This window comes from Hylobates moloch, unplaced genomic scaffold (genome assembly GCF_009828535.3).
Source record: "Hylobates moloch isolate HMO894 unplaced genomic scaffold, HMol_V3 SCAFFOLD_14, whole genome shotgun sequence".
NCBI classification, from domain to species: Eukaryota; Metazoa; Chordata; class Mammalia; order Primates; family Hylobatidae; genus Hylobates; species Hylobates moloch.
In genome coordinates this window covers 49,518,359-49,544,350 of record NW_026652289.1, presented here as the reverse complement: position 1 = coordinate 49,544,350, position 25,992 = coordinate 49,518,359, and the positions used below count along the sequence as shown (strand labels likewise).

At 41.0% G+C, this 25,992-nt stretch overlaps 1 protein-coding gene across 1 annotated transcript; it reads left to right on the top strand.

The window, feature by feature from the left end:
* The first annotated feature begins 2,954 nt into the window (after positions 1 to 2,954).
* ANKRD34C (ankyrin repeat domain 34C) lies at positions 2,955 to 17,474 on the top strand. Its single transcript, XM_032175308.2, has 2 exons — positions 2,955 to 3,456; positions 12,467 to 17,474. The coding sequence occupies exon 2, from the start codon at positions 12,511 to 12,513 to the stop codon at positions 14,116 to 14,118; it is 1,608 nt and encodes a 535-aa protein (XP_032031199.1). The 5' UTR covers positions 2,955 to 3,456; positions 12,467 to 12,510; the 3' UTR covers positions 14,119 to 17,474.
* Positions 17,475 to 25,992: the final 8,518 nt, after the last annotated feature.

Below are 25,992 nucleotides of genomic sequence, written 5' to 3'. Positions count from 1 at the left end.
GACCTTAACAGTTTAATTTAAATACGGATAGATCAGGCAGATAAACGTAGTTAATGCATATAGCATGCTTACTCCCTATCAGATACTGCGCTAAACATTTTACGTATTTTACCTTAGCTGCCTCTCATCCCAGTTCTAGAAAGTAGATACTAATATTAACCCAATTTTATGGACACAAAGGCATTTGGTGTCTCTTTGGAGACACAAAGGCATTTGGTGTCTCATCAGAGACTACGCAGCTGTTGAGTGCTGGAGTTGGGATTTAAATACAGGCAGTCTGACCCCCGAGTTTGTGCTCTTAATCAATACACTATACTGCCTGTAGTCCAAAGTAAAGATGTAAAGGTTGCTGATATGGTTTAGCTGTGGTCCCACCCAAATCTCATGAATTATAGCTCCCATAACCCCCACATGACAAGGGCAGAGCCAGGTGGAGATAAATGAATCATGAAGGCAGTTTCTCCCATACTGTTCTCATGGTAGTGAATAAGTCTCATGAGATCTGACAGTTTTGTAAATGGGAGTTCCCCTGCACAAGCTGTCTTGCCTGCCACCATGTAAGATGTGACTTTCCTTCTCCTTTGACTTCCATCATAATTGTGAGGCCTCCCTAGCCATGTGGAACTGTGAATTCATTAAACCTCTTTCCTTTATGAATTACCCAGTCTCAAGTATGTCTTTATTAGCAGTGTGAGAGAGGACTAATACAGGTACTAATGTACAATTAACTTTGCAGGTGTATTTGTATTGTTTGTGCCCCAAAACACAGAATGTACATTTTTTTCTACATTAAGTATGAGGGAAAATGCTCATGGAATATTTTTTATTGGTCATATAAATAGACCACAACATGGAAATGATGTAGATTATATAATTCAACCACAGCAAAATAACATTAACCAAAAATAGTGGGGGAGAACACAACATCACGAATAAAAAGGGGATGTAGGAATAGATTTAAAGGAGATGAAAAATTATAAAGGAGCATAATTTGTAACATTATGCCAATACATTAAAAATGTAGATGAAATGAACTTTTTTCCAGGTAAATATAAATTACCCCAAATTGACTCAAGAGGGGTCAGATGATGAATATGCCAACAAGCATCCATGAATTTGCGAAGATAATCAAAGATTTATCCTTCTAAAATCCATCAAGTCCAGACGGTTTCATGGGTATGTTCTATTAAACCCTCAATGAACGGATAGTTAACTTGATAATTTAAATATTCCAGAGTGTAGGAAAAAACAGAATGCTTCCAAAATCATTCTATAAGGTTACCATAACCTTGCACCAAAGCTGAATGAGAACCCTCATCCCCTAAAAAGGAAAAAGAACACAATTTTTATTTATTAATACAGATGGAATAAACCTTATATTAACATAAGTAAATTATTGCAATCTAGCAGTGTATTTGTATAAAATAACATACATTAACCAAGTAGAATTTGTTTTGAGAAATATGAAGTGTTATAAAGGTGACATTCAAATCAGTGAGAGAAGAATGGACTTTTTGAATTGGTGTTGGGACAACTGGGTTCTCATCTTTGTCAGATCCTTACTTTACCCTGTGCACAAATACAGTTTCCAGATGAAATGGTAATCTAAACAACAGAGCTATACATTACTAGAACATTTAGAGAACTGTATTGTGATTCTGGGGTACAAAGCCTCCCTAGGCAAGATGGGAAATCGAGAAACCATGAAAGATAAGACATGTGTTTGACTACATAAACCTTGAAACTGCTTTAGAGAGAAAAAGTCCACAAACAATAGGCAGTCATTATAAATATTGGGTACTAGGAGGGTACGTTTCTCTAAGGGATACTATAGACACACTAAGGGATAAAGGCAACTTATGGAATAATATTTTTGCCCTTAGAAGATAAAACTGATAATCCTCCAGCAAGCTTGATTTAAAAAATTGGGAATAGAGCAGTAGAAAACACAAATAAATAATATCAGCAGTAAGAAGGAGGCCCAGAACAGTATCAGAGATGAAAGTAAATATAAGGTGACACTATTTGTAACTTTGTGCCAGAAAATTTGAAAATGTAAATGAGATGGACAATATCCTAGGAAAATATAAATTACTAAAAATGACTCAAGAAGTAGGGATTTAAAAAACATAGGGCAAATAGAACCCCTGTGTGCATATAAACGTATCTAGACGAAAATGCTGGTTACCTCTGGGGAACTGATTAGTGGGGGAAGGACACTGCAGGGTGGGGGAGGAGGGTTTTATTTATTTATTTTTTTGTAAGTCTCACTATGTTGCCTAGGCTGGTTTTGAACTGCTGGCCTCAAGCGGTCCTCCTGCCTTGGCCTCCCAAAGCGCTGGGATTACAAGCATGAGCCACTTACTTTCTAAATACAATGCCCTATGCTTTCAATCATATGCAGCAACTATTAACTACTTTGTAAAAAGGAAACGAAGATTGTCCGCGAACGACTCCACAGGAGACCCTGGGAATAGGTAGCAGGTGGGCTACAACATGGATTTGGAATGAAATCCAACGGCCGTGGAACCAGCCCTGATCATCAGATTGTTCCCAGTTTTGAGGATCGCACTGCACCCTCCTCTCTCCCTCTCTTTCCTACACCTTGGACAGACAGCCTGAGATTCCAGGGCGTGTGTGAAGGAAAGCTGAGGAGGGCAGGGCCGCAGAAAGAACAAAGAGGACACGAGTTCAAATTCCTGCCAGGGTCTGAGACCTGCAACGTCAGACTTTGGGAGCGTCCCCTTACTTCCCGGACCCCAGGAGTGGCCGCGCCTGCTCCGCGCTCACCCTTGGGGAGTCTAGGAGCCCCCTGCTAAGTTGCTGAGCGAGTCGGAGCCCCAAGAGCTAGGGTCGAGGGGATGGGGCGGCAGGCGCCTCTGCCGAGGCTGCAGGTAGGCACTTCCCCACCCCCGCGGCCCCCTCCTTCCTCCTTCCTCGCAGCTCGCACACCCACACAACCCTCGCCCGTCGCGGCTGGAGAGCTGCTCTCGGCGCCAGCGGGCAGCAGCGCGTCGTCAGCCAGCACAGCCGGCCGAAGACCCAGCCGGAGGGCTGGGGCTGCGCAGAGACCTGCACACCCGCAGCGCGGAACCGGGGGCGATTCCTATCTTGCTTTCATGCTTCTTTCTTTTTCTTAAAACCAAACCAAACCAAACCCAAAACTCCCCTGTTCCCACCGCAACTTGGAGGAGCGGTGGACCGACTTGAAGGAACTGACGCAGAGGTTTTATTCACGAACCTTGAAGAAGTTCTGGGCAAGTGACTCAACAGGACCCGCGGGGCCCGGGGTAGCCCCAGCTCCCGGCGCTGATTCAGTCTGGCAGTGCCCTCTGGCAGCCAACCCGCAGCTGCAGGTAGGGGTGCTGGACGCCCCCTGATTTTGCTTTGGGAATAATAATGACACTACCCATAGCCTGGACCCAGGTGGCCTCGCTCGGTGATTGTCCCTACCAGGTAAGCGCACCCCCAGGGGTCTGCATTGGTCACCCGGGTGGGGACCTCGAGCTCCCGAGAAGTCAGTGCATGCTGTTTAGCCACAGGCAGGAGTGGGGAACTGGTAGGAGAGAGCTTGCTTTTATCACAGGAAATTGTGGGAGACGGGAATGGAAGGCGGATTTAACATTTTTTATTTTTGCATTGACGCGTGGGGATGAGATGCGTAGGGGCCTGGATTCTTGTAGGAAATGGTTGCGGAGCGGGGCTGGGTGATAGGTGTCTGGATTTTTGCAGGGACTGAAGGGGTCGTCAATTTTTGCAGAAACCTGTGAGGAACTGGCGGTGAGAGGTTATGATCCTGAAAATGTGCACGAAATTGTAAAAAGTAGGCACCTAAGCATTTCTGAAAAATGATGGGAGAAGCACTTACCGCCCTGGTTTCACCTGACCCCCATGCTTGGCCTTCTGGAAGATGCCCACAGACACTGGCAATAATGGACGCTGGCACACTCTGCCGGCGCGGCCGGAGCCCCGGAGTTCAGCACCTCGGACAGAGCCCGCGCCCCGCCGCCCGAGGCGCACAGTGAGCTTGGAACAGCCTGGCTCCCTAGCCCCCGGCCACCGCTGCTCTCAGTTCAGGGCAGCTACGTAACGCCGCCCCTAGCTCCGCGCCAGAAAGGGCTCTCGAATCGCAAAAGCAAACGTGTTCGATTTCTGATCTGCTTCTAACTGCTTCCCGTGACTGCAGAAGGAAGAGGCGGAGTGTAAAGATACCTCCCAAGCTTCCGCGAAAACTACAGCTAAACGGTGTGGCCTCCCCGGGTTTCGGAAGGTGTACCCAAACTTCTTTAAAAATCTAGCATTTATTAAGCGCTTACCATGTGCCAAGGCCCCGTGCTAAGCCAGTGCACCACAAATTTGTGTCCTATGATTATCCCCATTTTACAGATGAGAAAACTGAAGCAAGAGAGGCCGAGTAACTTGTCCAGGTTTATGGAACTAGCAAATTGTATGGCTGCGCTCTTAAATGCTGCCAGATTGCAGTGGTGGGAAGACGTGCTTGAGTGGTATTCCCTGCGTGAAATAGCTCTGAACTTGGGATCAGAGGAACGGAGTTTAAAGCAAAGCTGTAGCACTTACAAACGTGTGCCCTTAGACAAAATTACTAAATGTGTCTGAACTTCAGATTTTAACTATCTGTAAATACTTGATAATGCTTTCCTTGCAGAAGTGTCAGGGGAGGGTGGCCAAGGAGATCATATGTGTGGAAAGACTGGCAAACTGGGAACTGTGGTTGGGTGTTAGGGGCTGAAAGGAGGGAGCAGGTAATTAGAAGAGAAGGAGAATTGGTGGTGAACACTTCCCTCAGCACACTCCAAAGGGGCTAGGCACAGAGCGGGGCTCAGTGGGAGGAATTCTGGATGAACTTAGTTCAGTGTGTAATAGCCTCTTAGATTTTTTTAACAGGACTTTATAGAGAGTGTGGACATATTGCCTATCATCTGATCCTTTTAACAATCTCGTTAAGTAGGCAGGACTGGGGTTATTCTACTCGTTTGGCAAAATGATGCTTCCTGAAATTACTCAGGTACTTAGTAGCAGAGCTGGGATTAGAATCCAGATCTCCCACCTCTCTAGTTTATAATCCTTCCACATGGACTGGCACATCCTCAGGAGCTTGGATTATGGGGCAGTTACAGCACTAAAGTGTATTTAGACAAGTATATAAATATGTGACATTAATGGTTTTTAAAACCATTTTGAAACAGTAGTTTCATATGGATCAATCTCATAAATGTTTATTGATTATATTCTATTTTGTTCCACGAAGAATTTAAAGCAATTCATAAGGCTCCACAAGATGTCAGATTTGCACATCTTCGAAGTAGTTGAGAAAATACAGGTGAAACAAGATTAAGGCTATAGTCACAGATAAAATGAATACAAAGTATATATATTATAAAGTCCTAGAAACTTGCTCTGGTCTCTAAGTACTAGAAAGTGTATATCCAAGCCTTTTCTTGGAGGTCTAGGAACTGTGAAGACGTTTGCAAAAGTCTGTAGACTCTTCTCTTTTGTATAATTCCATCCCTTGCCCTCTGTGAGATCTTCACTGTGCCAAACAAGGGATGTTTAACTGGAAATCCAATGTCAGTGTGACTCGAAGAAGGGGAAATAAAGTGCATGACATTGTATCTGCACTCAGGTAATTAAGGTTAGTTACATAATTTATAATGGTTCACATGAGCACACCATACTTTAAAGTTTATATAAAGGTTTACATCCATTAGCTTATTTAGGCCTTCTAACAACTCTGAATAGATAAGCAGCTAGGAAGTCACAGGAAGGACAAAATCCTAGCATCATGATTTTATATATTATGTATTTTACTTTCATACACAAACCCGCATCCCTACACAGGCCAGTTTACCTGAATGTATGAATCGGGCCAATTGTAAGACTACGGAGAATGACAGGGCCTTTTCAAACTGAACAGTGAATAATCCATCTTAAAACATTCAAAGAAAATTTAAAACACAGTGCCAGCCAAGCAAGACATGACTGTGGGCTACATTGGCTGTCAGACCTTTAATATGTAATCTTGGTCTAAACTACTCAGGCCAAGGATCTGAGAAGGCATGGGAGTGAAAGACCCTGGATTCAGAGAGAGAAAAGTTTCAATCCCTGTATTTAAGTTTCCTGTTTCTAAACAGGGAAGATTGAACAAGATGGCTCCTCTCAGCTTAAAAAATACAAGACATCTTTACTTTTGGGAACAATAAAATAATCAAAGGACTTCAGGACAAAGATAGCAAACACTTGCATCTACTTATTGCCTCCATGAAAGAAGGCATCATTTTAATTGTTTGACACTGGCGATATTTTAATCTTCAGTATTTCCTCTCCAGCCCCTGTGCCATTGGAAAATATAGCGGCCACCATTATAGTGGAAATGAGTCCAACAGAAAACAGACCAGAGAGGTGAAAGTGATGTGGGGGGGAAGTGGGGGTGGGGGGTTGGCGGGTAGAGACAGGGAGGACAGCAAGGGAGGAACCAGGCAAACTTTGCTCACTTCCCAGTTTACTCGTCTTACGAAACACATGAAAAAAACCCACTTTATGGTTGCTAATTTTTTAAGACAAAAATATTCTGGCCAGAGCAGCCAAAGTGGATGGGATTTCAACATTCTAGGAATGCATCAGCTTTTTTCAATCCAGATTGTTTCTTTTCTCTCCAACAAGCTTAGAGATCCTGTAAATCATCTAATATTTCCAGTATTAGGTGTTCTTAATATTTATTCACTGTGATGCACAATAGGAGATAAATTTTCAAATTAAGGTAAATTAGATTTTGGTTGACACTTTCATCGAATGGATGAAAGTTCTAACTTTCAAACATCTCTCCAGCTTGAGTCTTTCTCTATCTCCCTGCTGTGCTGTTTCTGATCCTCTTCATCTCTCAGGGTCTCCTAGGTGACCCCCAAGCCTCCCAATCCATCTCCCACACTGTGGCCAATGATCATGTCATTCTCTTCCTTAAAATTCGTTACTGGTCCCTATGTCCACATAGCAAACATCAAACTTCAGGACAAGGCTATAAGGAACTTTGAATCTGATCTCTGTAGACCTCCCCTTATTTGCTTGCTCTGTCAGTGCACTTCCCACCACCACCATGCACCAACCAGCAAGTTCTTGAAGTGTCCATGTTCTGCTACCTTTTGCGTTTGAACTTGCACTTACTCCTAAGTGTAATGACTTCCTCCTTTTGGTTCAACAAGTTTCCACTCATGTTTTTCAAGTACTGGCTCAATTTTATTCTCTTTGTGAGCCCTTTCCTAATCTGCACCCCGAGTCCCTCCTGGCACTCATGTCTCCTTGTTTTATATTTGTCTTCCATTCTGGGACTTACTAATTACTTTGCACTACAGTTATGTCATGTAGAGGCTAAGAATGTGGACTTTGGGGTTAGACTGCCTGGATCTGAATTCCAGCTCCACAGCATATTGCCTGGGTGATTTGAGGTAAGTGACTTTACCTTCCTGAGACTCAGTTTCATTTTTGATAAAATGGGGATAATAATAGTACCCACCTCATAGTATTACTATAAAGATTAAATGACACAATGCATACAAAGTGTTCAGCACATTGCTTGGCACATGGCAAGCATACCATAAATGTTTATTACTATCATTAAAATATACACCTACCTTCTTTCTAAATTGTAAATACTTAGCAGCCATTCCTGAATTTTATACATCTCTTTATCCTTAACACCTATCCTGGAGTAGATAATTAATATATGTTTGATCATAAATGAGTGAGCAAGTAGATAGTTAATATATGATCATGAATGAATGAGCAAGTAACGCCAGTGTTTAGTCAAGGTTTACTTGCTTATAAGTAACAGAAGTTAATTCAAGCCACCATAAACAAAAACATGCTGACTTATTGGAAGGCTTCTAAGTTGTTCATGGACTCCAAAGACAGTTGAAACTTCAGAGGAGAGAGGAAAAGTACTCTCTCCTGCCTCTCATCTCAGCTTCTCAGTGTGTTTACTTCATTCTTCTTCCTCTGCACGTCACCTTTTCTGCTTCTCTGCACTTGTGGCTAACCCATAAATGCAGCTCTTACATCCAGAGGTCTCTACAAACAGCCCAGCAAACTGGTGTTTCTCAGCCTCAATTTCAAAATCCACCCAAGGTTGAATCAGCCCTGCACGTGGGGCAGGTCAAATAATATAAACCATCAGCCTCACTCTGTGTGCGGGGGAAGGCAGGAACAATATCAGAAAGAAAGAGTCACTGTAGCTTGTGAGAGTCAGAGTCACTCATTGATCCCTAAATGACCATGGGAAAGCCACTTCTTCACTCTTGGCTTCAGTTTCCTCATCTGTGAAATGGTAGAAAAACCTTCCTGAAAGGGCATTTCATGGTTCATGGGAGGCAGTTATCATCAGTCTGGAGCAAAAACATACATATTAACAGTTTATTGGGCTATAAACCCTGGGGAGTAGGAATGAAGGAAAATGAAAAGTGACACAAGGGAGGAGGAAGAGCAAATATAAGGGGATAAGTTATTGAGCTAGCCACAGCTTCATGGCAAATGCGCTGATTATTCTGTCATACGGAAATTGTATAATCTATTGCATCTTGGAACAGGCAATTGGGTGAGGAGAGGGAGAAGCATTTATGTAACATCTCTTTCCCATCCTCTATTTTCTGTTGGTCAACATCTGTTCTACAAAGGGTTAACTCCCTCATACTTCTTGGTTGAGTAACATGGAGAAAGTCAGGCCAGGGTCAGTTTCTTCTGGTCAGCAGAAACCAGGTGTGGGGGTTCACCATTTGTAGCAGACAACAGCAGCAGGGACCTGACACTAAGAGTGTGGGAGAGGTTTGAACTTTGCTGAGACCACTCAGGCAAGAAAGCAAGGTGAGTGTGTAACACCCAGAGACGGGGAAAGTAGGCATGGCTATGCATATCTGGGATGATGCATGAATTTAGTCGGCCATAATTTATAAGGCTATTGTCAACTGCGGCCATGTAAACAGCAGTCTTTTAGGCCCAGTATTCTTCTTTTTTTTCTTTTTGAGATGGAGTTTCGCTCTTGTTGCCCAGGCTGGAGTGCAATGGCATGATCTCAGCTAGCCGCAACCTCTGCCTCCTGGGTTCAAGTGATTCTCCTGCCTCAGTCTTCCGAGTAGCTGGGATTACAAGCGTGTGCCACCACACCTGTCTAATCTTTGTATTTTTAGTAGAGATGGGTTTTCACCACGTTGACCAGCTGGTCTCGAACTCCTGACCTCAGATGATCCACTCGCCTCAGCCTCCCAATGTGCTGGGATTACAGGTGTGAGCCACTGCGCCTGGCCAAGCCCCGTATTCTTAAAACGAAAAGTGTATGATTATTGCAGCATGCTAATGGTTAACATTAGCCTGGAACATTTTATCTGGGCTACAAGAGTGAGGTAAGCACCTGATTCTGTCCTCAGACAAAGCTCTTGCATTTCATCATTTAAGGAATTTCAGATGGGAGGCCCACAGAGAAAAAATGGCTATAGACAGCTTGCAAAAGAACTGACCACACAGAATGTTATGCCTATTGGTGGGCTACATATAAATATTCCAGACAACAGAAAAGAACCTGGATGCCTTATCTGCAACCTGCTGCCTCCTTAGGTGCTGAAGGGGAAGAGTTAAAATAGGGACAAGACCTGAGCATAGGGGAGGAGGAGGCTGCTGATTCCAACTGAAGGGAGAGAAGGATTCTCCTACATACGCCATCTTTCCTCCATTTCTTTCTTCTTTGCCTCCTTTCCTGCCTCTCTTCCTCCGTCTCTTGACTTTGAGCTAGACTAGAGGTATGTGATTTGCACGGCACACAACATAAAAGGTAACCCGATTATCCATCCACCCTCCTTCCCACCTTCTTTTCCTTCTCCTTTTTCTCCTTTCCTCCATCTTTTCCTTTATCCTACTTTCTAATTATCACACAGCTGAGAAGGGAGCAAAGACAGTATTTCCAGCTTGAGGGGTGCAGGGCTCTGTGGAGGGGTCTGACCCAGGTGATAAAGGAGACTGATACTCAAAGAAAGTTGCAAAGTAGGCATGGAATTACTGTGTCAGAGTGTGGGCTTTGGTTCAGTCTAGTTCAATTTATTTATACTACCAACAGGTTCCTGTTGCTTCCTGTCTGCACGCCTCTTGGTATTGTCAGTCTGTCTAATTTTAGCCATTCTAAAATGGTATTTTGTTTTGCTTTAACTTGATTTTCCTTGAGTACTAATGAGGCCGGGTATCTTTTTATGTGCTTATTGGTCATTTGTGTATCCTCTTTTGGAGGAAGTGATTTGTAGGAGTTCTTTTTATAGTCTGATGATGAGTCACTGTAATTTCACTCAACCCTCCCTCTTTGATCTTGAGTGAATTTCCTCTTGAGTACAAAGGAAGTAACATTGAACTGAAGTTTGGGGGATGATGAATAATTAAAGAAGAGCAAGGAGGCCTTATAGTTAGAAACATGAACAGTGCCAAGAGGAAAAACACATGAAGAATGGTGCATTTGAGAAATGAGATTTGAAGATAGAACGTGAAGAAGACTGGAGTGGCAGGGAATGATTCTAGAGAGGTAGGCTGAGGCCAGGAGAAGAAGGACCCCTTCGATGAAATGGAAAGAAGCATGCTTTCTCCGGACATTCCACTCATTTATCTAGTCTTTGGAAATTCTGCCTCAAATCTCCAGAGTTCAGAGACGGAAAAGCTTATTGATGCATAAGGCTTTAACACAACAATGGTGTGTAGGACCACAGAGGAATAAAAATAATTAAAATTGACAGAGAAGAGAGAAAGACCATCACACACACACACACACAACACACACACACACACACACACACACACACAGAGAGAGAGAGAGAGAGAGATCAGTAGGAGAATGAAGGAGAAAAGAGGAAGGAGATGGAGAGACAGAAAAGGAGACTTGTCAATGTATTTAATAACCACACAGTGCCCTCGAATGGTGGTAGTTTTGCAGGAAATCTAGCAGAACACATAAACACAACGACATCAGACTCATGTAGTTATCAGAACAATGCATTTGAAGAAGCAGAAAGATACACACTAGACTCTTAACCATGGTTACTTCTGAAGAGGAGAGTGTTTTCAAGGAGGTGTGGGGGATGAATAAAGGAGACCTCTTCCTCTTTATATACTTACATGTAGTTTGGTTTTTGTTTTACATAGCAAGTATCTATTCATGTATTAATTTTTTCAAAAGGATATATATATCCATCTCTCAACTTCAACCAAGAAAAGCTTTTGTCTTCCAACTTAATAGAGTAATATAAATAAATAAATAAATAACTGCTCAGGTGAATAGCGTAAGAGAAAGAATGATGTGAATCAGATGAGGAGGAAACTCAGGCATTGTGGCAGGTAGGCCACATGAGCCATCTGCTCATTAGAAGCCTGGAGGCACAAAAAGCCTATGTGAAGGTACTGTGCTGGCAGAGACATGGCCTGTGTGGTACCCGTGGGCTGGCAGGGCATCAAGACTGGGACACCCATCTCTTCTTATTTGTGAAGGGCCCCTCAAGCAACACATACATTGAAGATTTTGAGTCCAGGAATTAGGGAACTGACAAAAGAATCAAAACAGAAAACTCAGGTTTGACAAACCTCAGCTGAGCAAGCTTTGGTCTGAGCTTTATTTTCCTAACATTTGTGAACAAAAATGCAATCCGCTTCTCCATTCTCTGCCTCCTATCCGTTCAACCAGAGGGAAGGGAATAGCATGGCATTATTCTGAATAAGGAGAATACGAATTCTGACATCTGCTGGAAAAGTGAGGACTACAACCTGGAAAGGGATAACTAGATTGATTTTGTTTTACGATTGTTTTCACTGTCCCTCCCTCATCAACCCCCATTACAATAATCATACCTATTTATTTTGGGAAAAGTGCAAAATGAAGAATATGAAACCACTCATAATCCCACTGCCCAGAATAAGGATTAACATTTTGGTGTGTTTCCTAATAGTCTTTTTGATGCACACCAATAACAGCACATTAAACAATTATTTATGAGGCAACCTATTCACTACATGTGAATCATTGCTAAATGCTGAGGATACAGCAGAGAAGAAAATAATTGCAAACCTTTTTCTAAGGAATGTAGAGTTCTACATTTGTGATAAATGCTGTGCAGTCAACACAATAACATCTTGCATTTAAACAAATATTTATGCTAGGCTTTATGTTAACTGCTTTTCATACGGATGTTTTATACACACTCTCTTATGCAGTCTTTACAATGACCTTATGAGGTAGGTTACTACTATCACCCCCCCGCCCCACGACACACTATTACAGATGCAGAAACGAACTCAGCAATGTTAGGTAAGTTGGCCAAGTCAATGTAAGTTGGGATCAGGTTGGGATATGACTGTACCCAGACCCTGTAATAACCATGCTGCACAGATCTGCTATAAAATATATAACATTTGTTCCCTCTTCTTCCTTTGCTAGGTTTGATTGCTACTGCGGCTCAGGTACTCTAAACTGTAGCCAATATGATGGATGATGACACTGAATTAAGGACTGACGGAAACTCTTTGTTAAAGGCTGTGTGGCTGGGGAGGCTCAGGTTGACCAGGCTGCTCTTGGAAGGGGGAGCTTATATCAATGAAAGCAATGACAAAGGCGAAACAGCTCTCATGGTGGCATGCATCACCAAGCATGTGGACCAGCAAAGCATCAGCAAGTCCAAGATGGTGAAGTACCTGCTGGACAACAGGGCAGACCCCAATATCCAAGATAAGTCTGGCAAGACTGCCCTCATCCATGCCTGTATCAGAAGAGCTGGGGGAGAAGTGGTCTCCTTATTACTGGAGAATGGAGCAGACCCCAGCCTTGAAGATCGCACTGGGGCTTCGGCTCTGGTTTATGCAATAAATGCAGATGACAAGGATGCATTGAAACATCTCCTTGATGCCTGCAAAGCCAAAGGGAAGGAGGTGATTATTATAACAACAGATAAATCGTCTTCAGGCACCAAAACCACCAAACAGTATCTTAATGTCCCTCCTTCACCCAAAGTAGAAGACAGGCATTCACCTCCACTGTGTGCATCTCCCTCTGACATAGAGCTGAAGGCTCCAGGCCTGGACTCTCCACTCACTGAGAAGGAAGATGACTTCTTCAGCCTCCAAGCAGGGCATCCAAGCAGTTGTAACACCTCCAAGGCTGTTAATGAGCCTGGGTCACCCACCAGGAAAGTCAGTAATCTCAAAAGGGCCCGTTTGCCCCAACTGAAGAGGCTCCAGTCTGAACCTTGGGGCCTGATCGCACCCTCGGTGCTGGCAGCCTCAATGCGTCAGGACGAGACCCGTGGTGCCAGCACAGACAGTGAGGTCATCAAGAGCATCAGTGATATATCCTTCCCTAAAAGGGGGCCACTCTCCAGAACCAACAGTATCGATAGCAAAGACCCCACCCTCTTTCACACAGTCACAGAGCAGGTTCTGAAGATTCCAGTCTCTTCAGCACCGGCATCCTGGAAAGCAGCCTATGAAAAAGGTCAGGCTCCCCACCCACGTCTGGCCAGGAGAGGAACTCTCCCTGTTGACCAAGAGAAATGTGGTATGGGTCCATCAGGACCCTCTGCTCTCAAAGAGCCAGCATCCCTCAAATGGCTGGAAAATGACCTCTATGACTTAGATATACAGCCAGGGCCTGACCCTCCCAACTCCATTTCCCTTGAATCTGGCAAAGGACCTTTAGATAGAAAGAAGCTCAACAGCTCTCACTTGTCTCTTTTCCATGGCTCTCCGGAGTCCCTGGACACTGTACCTAGCACATCCCCCAGCTCAGCACGCCGCAGGCCACCACATCTTCTAGAACGACGAGGTTCCGGAACTCTGCTCCTTGATCGCATTTCTCACACTAGGCCTGGCTTCCTGCCGCCTTTAAATGTGAATCTGAACCCGCCTATTCCGGATATTAGATCTAGCAGCAAACCTTCTTCCCCTCTTGCTAGTGGCTTAAAATCTATGGTTCCTGTTGCTCCAAGTTCACCAAAGAGAGTTGACTTAAGAAGTAAAAAGAAGCTCCTCAGAAGGCATTCTATGCAAATTGAACAAATGAAACAGCTGTCTGATTTTGAAGAAATCATGACCTAGAAGCTTTAGAAAGGCTTAAAATAGTCAAAATAGTTTATGGAAGGGACTATGGATGAGACTGCTTCCTGATCATTTCTTAATGTTGAACTGTGGCCACTTCAGAAGATACAAAAGCAGGATGCTGCTTCACTTCTGAGAATAATCCCTGGGTTTTTATAGGCCTACTTGAAAAGAGCTGAGGATAATTGGGTTTTGAAGATAAATTTTTAAAAATTCTGCAAAGGAAGAAAGTCTTTGGAATTCGAAGGTAACACAGCAAGTACAATGATGTAAGCTGAGGTCCTCAGTAGTTTTCTATCAGACAAACAGAAAACAAGAATTTAAATCAGGAGGTAGTATTTGGAGTATGTCATTTGTAATAAATCTATAAAGTGCCTACATAGAAAATGAGGCTTTAACATTTGTTAGAATGTACAAAAGCCCCAAACCAACCCCTCAGTGACTAAATCTGGTGTCTGGGCTCTATCTGATGGAGTAGGAGCAGAATTCCCCCATGGAAGAGGCTCTGGCCTGTGGGTCCTGGCTCTGACTCTGTCAGGGCACTGTAAATCATGGTGTGGTTGAACTCATTCAGTAATCCAGTAATATATTTTGTTCACATACTAATTTGTATGTGCTCTGAGTACCCAAATATCCCATCTATGTGGCCCCTGAATTATGATATGTCATAGTAGCTGATGCCTTAGAGATAAATCTTGCTCCAGAAATGAAACTTTCCCCATACCCCTCCCCTGACACTGGCTCTTGTGTTGAAATCTTGTGAAAACAGTCAAGGTTAACTAACCTGGAGTTGAATGTGATACAATTATAGATTAGAAATATCAGAAGCATTTCCAGATTATTCTTAAAAGTCGATGAGATCTACCCAAACCAGAATGACAACTGAGGACGGGATGTGCATAGATTAAATGGTAAAGTGGGTAGTTCTCAGGTGAGAAGCAGTGAGGACCATTCATTTTGCAGCCTAAAAATTTTAGGGGATGCAAACTGTCATTTCCCCTTCAGTTATCTAGATAATTGAAGAAAAATCTGGTTTCTTCTCTTCCTGAACTATCTAGGTGAGAAGAGATTTGTAGAAATAACCTGCACAACCCTTTTAGGCTGCTTTGAGCAAATCCAAGAAGGAAAGCAGAGACTTAGCACATTTGGTATAATGTAGCCACATCTTAGATGAATATATTTTTGGTTATTTCCATTTATATTTCCTCTCGTGCTGCTGAGATCTATTTGCTCTATGGTTGAAAAGTTCAATAGTTCCTGAGGATAGCATCATGTAGAGGAAAGAGGGCTTTGGGTCTGACATGTTTGGGTTTGCATACCAGTCTTATCATTTACCAGCTGCGTGACCTTGAGCAGGCAGCTTAACTTCTCTTAGTCTCTGTTCCCTCATCTGTAAAATAGGATTAGTAGTGCTGCACCTTCCAAGGTTGTGGTAAGAATTAAATGACACAATGTATGAAAGTGCCTGCCATTGTGCCTGGCACAGGTAGAAGTCACTGGATAAGAAGTAGCTAATTTTAATGTCTTTCTTGAGACTGCTGAAGCAATATCTCAAATAATACATATGCTACACAAAATGGAATAAAGTTTCTCTGGAAAAGTTCAAGTATCTCCATGAGATCCCCAGTTATTTTTATAAGTACCGATCTCTAAACTCATGTGTAAAGTAAAAAATTCTGCCACATACACTCTACATATTATACAATTTTTCTATAACTACCTTTGCTAGAAATTTATCTGAATATTCCAAACAAAAGTGTTAATGATGGTTAAACAAAAAGACTTGGAGTTGTTTGGAGGGCTGTCTGTCCCGTGTGTTGTAGGATGTTTAGTGGCATCTCTGGCCTCCACTCACTAGATGGCAGTAACACCCTCTCCCCAGTTGTGACAACCAAAAATGTCTCTAGACATGGCCAGATGTCTCCTGGGTGCATCACCTTGGTTGATCTCTACTGCTAGACCTGTTGTATATGTCAAGAACAACAAAGCTATATGGAAATATGAGTGCTGACTGGCCAGCTAGGCCCTCCTGTTAACTTAAGACAATTCAAATTGTGCTTTAGTAAGATGACTAATCAATACTAGTGTTGGGCCTTCAGGATTCTTGGCAAACACACTCCAACATGAGTGCTAATGGTCTCATACTTTGTAGGAAGGGATGAAAATAAGGAAAGAACATAAACTAGCAAAAATATATAGCTCATGAACTTGGTTTAGTGTGGACAACCCTGTTCTTTTCAGAACCATTTAATCATTTATAGTTCTTACCGAGTAGAAGCGATTCCAGGAAAAGAAACAACTTTCCAAAGCATTAAAGGGAGAATCATACAGACAACCATCATTCTCAGCAGCTCATTAAATGCAAATAAACACACGCACACACACAAAGAGAGAGAGAGAACACATTTTACATACTTTTCCAGCTGTTGTTAGTGTCAGTTAAAACTGATCTCTGCTGGTAGTATCCAGTTGTGAGTATAACAAGACACTGCATAGGAGCATTTTTTTTCTAAACCTTTAGCTAAGATTTGGAAACCCAATATTTCCTAAGTAGTGAATGTGGTCTATTTATAGTAATTAGCTTAGGTGACACACCAAACATGATGAGTTGCTCATTCAGGATAGCCAGTCCATTGCACAAACGTGTAATATCAGGTACTCTCATGACACTCATTGCCTGCATCAGTCAGTCATGACCTTTGCATCAGCCTTTCAATAGACAGTCATCAGGATAGTATCTTGTCTCATCACTACTTGACGATGAGTTCGCTGAATTAGACTGTTCTATACCGGTACAACAACCAAAATACTTTCTCATAGATTATGCATAAATACGCAATTTTGTCCATGTCAATGAACCTAACAAGAATGCTTTTTAAAAGTATATTTTAGATCCAAACATGCTTTCTAGATCAGAGGTTAGCTTGTCTTTTTGAAATGCTGGAGTCACTTATAAGTTAGCTGCAAACTATAGTTTCAGTAATTCAACTGCTTAAGCATTTCTGGATTGTTTATCAAAATATATTACAGAATGTGAGACTAAAGTTTAAAGTCTGGACCTTTGGTTTAATTTCTAGACATTCCAAAGCTTTTTTTTTTCTTTTTAAAAAGCCCATTGTCAACTCTTTTAGAACTTCATCAAGTAAATGGTACCTTGCAAATGTAGGTTGTGTCTGACCTTCCTCCTTTTTGTGTGTTGGTGCCTCAGATGTATCATGTGCTGCTTGAACTGATTCTCTACAGTGTTCCTTCCTAGTCTCAAGCTGATGTTATGCTCAAAGATGTATCAAAATCCATGTAATGACACCTTTTAGATGTTTCTAATATGTCAATAAATGATATATTGCAATCCTTCAATAGTATTTTCCACTTTTTCTCAGTGAAATCTCAATTATAAGTATTACCTTTTCCTTAAGATGAATTGACATGACTGCCTAGTAACATCAACCAAACGCCCAATATTTTAGGAACACATAATTTACAAAATTAGATTTTAATCACACAAGTATTATGGTATCTTTCCTGGTTAAAAAAAAGAGCACAGCCCAATGAATGAGAAGGTGCATTGCCACTCTGAGGGGTGAGTTTCTTTACTTGGCCACTGCTGCTCAACCCCCCAGGGCTGCACCTGCCATCTGCTAGTGGCAGGGACTTATCGTCAGTGGATATCCCTGCTTGGGCCCTATTTCTAATGTTCATAAGTGTTAATGTAAGCTGATTTCCATGAGCTCTTATTCAAGGGCAGGACAGCAAGTATAAAGTGAATTAGCTCAACGGTCTCTGTGGTCTCTTAAATTCTTGTACTCTGTACTTCAAATTTTATTCAGACTCACTGATTCTCTGGACTGTTCCAATTCGGAACAGGTACTCTGGAGATTACCCTTAGGCTATCTCCTAGACTACTGAAATAAACTAAGTAAAAACAGGGACTAGTTTTAGGATGTTTGTTCCCTCACTTCTAACTTTAGGCAATAGGCTCATATTGTTTCTAAATTCTTTGAGGAGAGATTATGAGGCAGTGAACAGTCTAATTCAGATTATGCCCAAGATTGAATGCACTCCCTCCTCCAAGGTCAGCCACTTTGACCTTGTCACTCATTGTTTCTCAAGTATCTCCTTGAGATCCCCAGTTATTTTTATAAATATTGCTCTCTAAACTCATTTGTAAAGTAAAAAGTTCTGTCACATAAGCTCTACATATTATGCCATTTATATAATTACAATTGCTATAAATTTATCTGAATATTCCAAACAAAAGTATTGATGATCAAACAAAACAAACTTGGAGTTGTCTGTCTAAAGGCTTAGAAGTTTGGGGTTCTTTGAGTGGAACTTGCTCCTTTTCAGGTGAAAACCTTAGAGAGGAGTGGCATATGATGCATCTTGGTAGGCAGGGCTGTGTTAAGCATGGCAGGAAGGCATCTGAGTCATCTGCCTTGAAGAAACCCTGCTGCTTGGATAATTAACACATCAGCATGGTTATTAATGAGCATAAAGATCAACAGTCTCCCTCAAATTGAATGCTATGAACGGTTGAAGACTTCTGCAGAACAGAGCGGGGAGAGGTCCATGATGACTGAGATGACTTTCTTGTCATCTTTGTTAGAAGGAGATGAACCTAGGATCAATTTTACTTTTACTAAGGAAAATTAAAAAAAGGGTATTTATACATCCAAAGGTAATATACAGAGAAATTCATAGCACTCCGTGTCTTCTAGTCTGAGTTACAAAATGGCATGCATATAGTGGGAAGGACAGGATCTGCATCACACAATTTGCCTGGCAATGAATGCTAAAAATAGGGAATGGGCCTCAGGAAATCAAAAGAGGCCAGTGTTTTATAGCTACAATAATATCTGATTACTGCAACACAGGGAAAAGAGTCTGACAATTCTCACCCAGACTCCTAAACTAAAAGCGATTCTGTGGTTCCATTCTAGCAGAGATTGTGGAAGGGTGCCTTTTGAAATCATAGTACGAAAATCTAGTGGTCTTCAATGAAGGAAAAGATAATCCTTATGCATGAGGATTGGAGGAAAGTGGAAGAGAAGGGAAAGAGGTAATTAAAAGATAGGAGAGGTCGAAGTCCTGACAATGTGAACCTATCCAAATATCAGCCTGATGAAATAAGACCACCTGGATCTCCCTTCTAGCGCCATCTGTCTCCTCTGGTGGCATCACAGACACTCCTGGTCTTAGACACAGAGGATGCCTGAAACTTAAGGGTCTAAGTTAATTTTTCTTACTCTATTACAATTTAATAGTGGTTAATCCTGTTTTTGCTGCAGTAGGCACTATTGGTTGCCTCCCCAGTTTGATTCCTCCTTCTCCTTCCTATCACATCACCACCCTCTATCTTTGCAGCTTTTTTGACTCAAGGGAAGCTGATCCCATCCTCGGCTCAAAGATAAGTCATGATTCTTCTAAATTAGTCGTGGCAATTCCATTCTCCTTACCTGTGATTGGTTGAGGGCTCCAGTATAAGCCAGTCAGCACATGGCTTTCCTCTTATCAATGCCTTAGATCCAGAAATGGGTACAGGATCTAAGTCAGGCCAACTGAGGGAACAAAAGGACATTCATCCCATGACGGACATCCTTTTACTGGACATGACCAAATAGACACGTTATTTGTTTATTTGCTTGTTTGTTCGGTAGTTTGGTTTGACAATCTTCCTGTAACAATGGGAGAATAGAGTCTAAGGATAAAGAAAAGGAAAGCAGAGCCAAGAGGAGAGCAGAGAAAGGGATCCTGATGATGTAATGCCTGGAGCCCACACCACCTCTGAGCTTCCTGTTATGTGAGATAATATATTCTTGTATCATTTAATATAGCTGTAGTTGGTTTTTAGTTTACTTAAAGCCAAAAGCATCCTTATATCACTCACTGATTTGAAATGCCATCTTTGTAATATGATATAATATGCTAAATTCTTTATTTTAAAATTATTGAACTCGCCCATCCCATTCTGTTTCATTCTGTGACATTCCGTTGATGTATTTGTCTTTCTGTACTAGCATCACAGCACATCATTTAAATTATTGTAGAGTTTCAATTTGCTTTCACAAATTGTGGGTCAAGTCCTCTCTCAATTCTCTTCACTGGACAAATTGTGTCTTAAAATCATTTTATTAAGTATTAAAATTGTACTGGGATTATGATCGTGATTCTATGATATCATTTAGTTATTTGGTACTAATTAACATTTTTAAAAGATCGAATCTTCCAATCCAGGAACAGAAATTGTTACTCTAAAAAGTTCATCTTCATTTTTTAATCCCTCATTAAGGTGTTTAGTTTTCTTCATAGAGATCGTATACATTTCTTTTTCATCCTATTACTAGGTAGCAAGCATTATTGTGAATATGATACTTTTTCCCACGCCATCAGATATTGCTGGGATAGCATAACTTGGTTTCCCCTAATGTAATTACAATGAAAATATCCACGAGATTTTTCATTAAAAATGACAAATGATTCTATAATTCACACAAAAGAGCAAAGAACTGAAAATAGCTAAGACAATTTTGAAGAATAGTAATGATAGTTGGAAGATGATGGTACCAGATGACAAGATTTAAAAAGTTATGGTAATTAAAACACTGTGATAAGATGCAGGAATAGATAAACTGACCCACAAAAACAGAAAAGATGGCCTAGAACACGACCTTGAGTAGGTGGAAAATTTAGATATGATAAGGTGGCACTGCAGGTCAATAAATGGTGATGGGATAATTTGTTTTCCATATGAAACAAAAATGAAATTGGGTCCTTATAGCATACACACAAAACCAAAATGAATAAAGCAAAACTAATCTTTTGATTATGATTTTTTGGATTTGTGCTTATAAATGAGATTAGCCTAGAGTTTTGCCATTTCATATTCATTGTCTGGCTTGATATCAGGTTTATACCAGCCTCATAAAATGAACTGGGGGGGGTGATCCCTCATTTTATATTCTCTGAAAAAGTTTAAGTTTGGAATGAAATGTTTCTTGATTGTGTACTCACAGGTTTTTCTTGTAAGTAGATCTTGCTGGTAAAACCATCTGGGCCAGGTAGGGGAGTGAGAGAGAGAGAGAGAGAGAGAGAGTGTGTGTGTGTGTGTGTGTGTGTGTGCATTCATCCATACACATTCATACATACATGTTCATAGTGTGTAGGTACGATTATTGTCTTCATTTACAAATGAGGAAACCAAGGCTTAGAGAGATTAGGTGACCTGCCCAAGGTCACACAGCTGGGAAGCAGTACTGTGGGATTGGAACTCCCCAGTCTGGCAATCTGTGTCCAGAGCCCTCTCTTTTATCAAGTACCTGAGCTTCAGATTTTAAATACTAATTGTATTTACTTGATGGTTATAGGGGTTCTTAAGTTGGGTTTAGTAAACCAACACCTGGGACAGTGATTTGGGCTCCTGTGTTGTATTGAGGGAGTGATCTTCAGGAAAAGCCTCTAAGGAAGGTAGGGAAGCAGGATTGAGAGGAGGGAAAGGCCCAGAAAGAGGTGATCTCAGGTAAGGTCTAGCTTTGGCTGGATTCCCAGAGGAGGAGTATAGAGAGAATTCATCTCGCTGCAGAATTGTCCCTCTTTAGTGCAAGGGGGCTCCCATTTTTATTCTTGCTTTAGTCAGTCATAGACTGTGGGCTGAGGAGAAAATGCTATTTTTTTCTGACCCAGATTTAGGGTAATTCTTGGGAGAGGCGGGAAGCTGTAAAAACTTAGCAGTTAACAGAGCATCTGGGGATGAGTGAGCTATCTGGTAAAGGGAATCTGTACAGGGCACCCAAACAGCATTTACCGCTCCTAGCTATTTGGGTGTTATATTTCTTCCTGAGTCAGATTTGGAAGGATACATTATTCTAAGAAATTATCCATTGTTTCCAAATTAATACATGTTTTGGAATAAAATTATTTACATATTATTTTGAGCAGCATTGTCGAGGTATAATTGGCATACAATAATGTGCATATAATGTACAATTTGATCCTTTTGACATATGTATACACTGTGAACTATCATCACAATTAAGATAATAAACATTTTCATATTTTTCTTTTTCTTTCGAATTTATTTTACTTTAAGTTTTGGGATACATGTGCAGAACATGCAGGTTTGTTACATAGGTATACATGTGCCAGGGTGGTTTGCTGCACCTATTGACCCGTGCTCTAAATTCACTCCCCTCATCCCCTACCCCCCAACAGGCCCTGGTGTGTGTTGTTCCCCTCTCTGCGTCCATGTGTTCTCACTGATAATGAACATTTTCATTGCCACCAAAAGTCTGCACATCCCCTTTGAATCTTATCCCCAGCACCTACTGATTTGCTTCTTGTCACTTCATATTAACTTGCATTTTCTAGAGTCTTATATAAGTGAAATTCTATAGCATGCCCTCTGTTTCATCTGTCCCTTTCACTTACCATAATCATTTAGAGATTCACCCATGTGGTTTCATGTATCCCTAGTTCATTCCTTTTTATTGCTGAGCAGTATTACATTGTAATACAATTTGTTTATCCACTCACTTTCTGATGATCAGTTGGGTTGTTTCCAGTTTGAGGATTTTACAAATAAAGCTGCTACAATTCATATACAAGTTTTTGAACAGATATATACTTCCTTTTTTTTAATTTTGTAAATACTTAGGAGCGGGATGGTTGAATCAAATGGTAGATATATATTTAATTTTTAACAAACTACAAAATTGTTTTCCAAAATGATTGTATCATTTTACATTCCTACCAGCAGTGTATGAGAGTTCCAGTTCCTTCATATCTTTACCAGCACTTGCTATAGTCATTTTAATTTGAACTATTCTTCTAGGTGTGTAGTAGTATCTCATTATGATTTTAATTTTGATTTCTTTAATGACTAATAATGTTGAGCATCTTTTCATGTGCTTCTTGATATCCATATATCTTTGAGGAAGTGTCTGTTCAAATCTTTTGCTCATTTAAAGAATTATACCATTTGTTTTCCTATTGTTGAGTTTTGGGAGTTCATTATATCTTTTGGATCATCCTTTAACAGTGTATGCTTTGCAAAGATTTTGTTCCAGTTTGTGGTTTGTCCTTTTATCCTCTTAACATAATCTTTTAAAAAGCAAAAATTTTGAATTTTTAAAAATCTAATTTATCACTTTGTTCTTTTACACAGATTGTGTTTTTGGTGTCTTATCTAAGAAATATTTGCCTAATTCACGGTCATAAAAATTTTGTCAATTTTTCTTCTAGAAGCTTTATAGCTTTTGGTTTTACATTTAGGTCTATGATCCATTTGGATTGACTTTTGTATGTGGTGTGAGATATGGCTCCAAGTTCATCTTTTTTGCATATGTATATCTAACTTTCCTGGCACTATTTGTTGAATGAGTTGTCTTTTGTGTCTTTATGAAAAACCAGTTGTACATATATATGTTTGTTTTATTTATGCAGGTATTTTTCTAGAAATTAAAAAATTCATTATAAAATTCACTTGGAAATGCAAAGGACCTACAATAGCCATTACAACTTTAAAAAAGAATGAAGTTTGAGGACTAGCTCTACATGATGTCAAGATTTATTATAAAGCTACAGTAATCAAGACAGTGTGGTATTGGCATAAAGATAGACAAATAGATCAATGAATAGATTAGAGAGACCAGAAGTAAACTCATACATATATGGACAATGGAATTTTACTCAGCAATAAAAGGAATGAATTTTGGCATCTGCTACAACATGGATGAATCTTAAAATAACTATGCAAAGATTAAAGAGTCATACTAAAAAAAGTGCTATTATATGATTCCACTTATGCAGAATTCTAGAACATGCTAACTATTGTATAGTGATAGAAAGCTGATCAATGGTTTCAGGAATGGAGGACAAGGATGCAGAGTGACAGAAGAAGGGATTACAAAAGAACGAGAAGGCTTTTGAGGGAAATAGATTTGTTTATTTCATGCTTGAGATGATGGCTGCACAGGTGTATGTGAAAATTTACCTAATTGTACACTTTAAATATATGCAAGGTATCATATGTCAAGCCTCAATTTTTACCAAAGTACCATAAGAAATTCCCCTGAAACAGTAGGAAGAATCAAAGAATGATTATATAAAGGTAGAGGGGAGGGCATCATAGGCTGTAGGAGAGAGAGGTTTTGTAGAGAGTGTGAGTGGGATGGGGTTCCCAAATGGAGCTGGCAGATCCTTCTGGACATATAAATAACACAAGCACAGCCACGGAGTTGGAGATGACCATGGTTGCCATAGCATGTGGGGCCCAAATGGAGACTGGACCTTGTAGAATAGAGATGATGGTTGGGATGAGTTGAAATGGCCAGGATGAGAGGGGATGTGCTGCTTCTGTGAAGGCAGGAGTTTGAATTTAATGCAGCAAGTGATGGTAACAGTTTCTGAGCAGGAAAGTGAAATGATGAGCCCTCAACATCCTCCTTAAGGCTCTGGTTTTTGTCCACTCTCTCTGTGAGACTGTAAAAAATGAAAATTCAAAAATGTTCAGGATTGGCCAACACCCTCATGGGAAAAGTAACTTTTGAGAATGCTTCTCTTTCTAGATTATCGTTTTCCCTTCGGTTTTGGCTGGGTAATTCTTTACTCTCTTGCCAGCTTTTTGATGCCTCCAAGAAAACATTTTTAAAGTTGTATTTTTAGTTGTTTTCAGGGGAAATTTATGTTCAAATAATCTAACTTGTCTTTACCAGAAACCGCAAGTCTTTGTTATGTCTTTATTATTACTAGTTTTACTGTGATGTGGGAAACAGAACCAGTATTCACCACCATTCAGCTTTCCTCTCCTTCTGGACACATGGAAGACAAATCTCATTCACCTTGGGATTTAGCAGGGCCATGAGATCAATTCAAGATGATAGGCTATGAGTGAAAGTAACATGTGTGTCTCTTCTAAGCTGATGCATTTAATTGCTGGTACGAGATCTTCTCAAATTCTCTTCCCCTGTTGCTGTGGCAGAGGAGAAGTGTGTTTCAGGTGAAGCAATTTCAAGATTATGGGGATCTCTGTCAGTCAGATTCCCTGAATGACTACATGGAAGAGATCTCTGCCTTTGAACCTGTGAAAAACATAGAATGGATAAGAAATAAACTTTTGCTGAGTCCTGATATTTTGGGGTTGATTTTTTTTTTTTTTTAGGAGTTTAGGAGTGGAGGTTTAATAGGGAAAAGAAAGATAAAGAAAGAGAAAGGAAAACAGCTCTCTCTTTAATCTGGGGGTTGATTTTTACTGCAGAATATCTTATCCTCACTAATACATAGACCGTATGAGGCTACTCTTCCTTTCCTTGCCTTCCCTTCCTCCCTTCCATTCTTTCTCCCTCCCTTCTCCCCTTCCTCCCTTAATTTTTCTTATTTTTTTTATGTTTTTCTTTTTTTTTTTTGTTTGAGACGGAGTCTCGCTCTGTCGTCCAGGCTGGAGTGCAGTGGCGCAGTCTCGGCTCACTGCAAGCTCCGCCTCCCGGGTTCACGCCATTCTCCTGCCTCAGCCTCTCTGAGTAGCTGGGACTACAGGCGCCCGCGACCACGCCCGGCTAATTTTTTGTATTTTTAGTAGAGACGGGGTTTCACTGTCATCTCGATCTCCTGACCTCGTGATCCGCCCGCCTCGGCCTCCCAAAGTGCTGGGATTACAAGCGTGAGCCACCGTGTTTTTCTTTTAAATTGAAGAAAAGAAGCCCAAGCTCACTGTTTGAAATTATTAAAAGTCTTAATAATTGGAAGAAGAAAACCTTTGGTATCAACTCACCCAATCCCCAACCTCAGCCTCTATTTTAAAGTTTCAGATGTGGACTCCCAGACAAGGACAGAATGTTAAAACATTAATGCCAGCGTTTTGGGTCTTGAATTTCATTCTCT

Excerpts from the sequence above, each read along its gene's own strand:
- ANKRD34C (XM_032175308.2), top strand. The coding sequence starts at position 12,511 with ATGATGGATGATGACACTGAATTAAGGACTGACGGAAACTCTTTGTTA.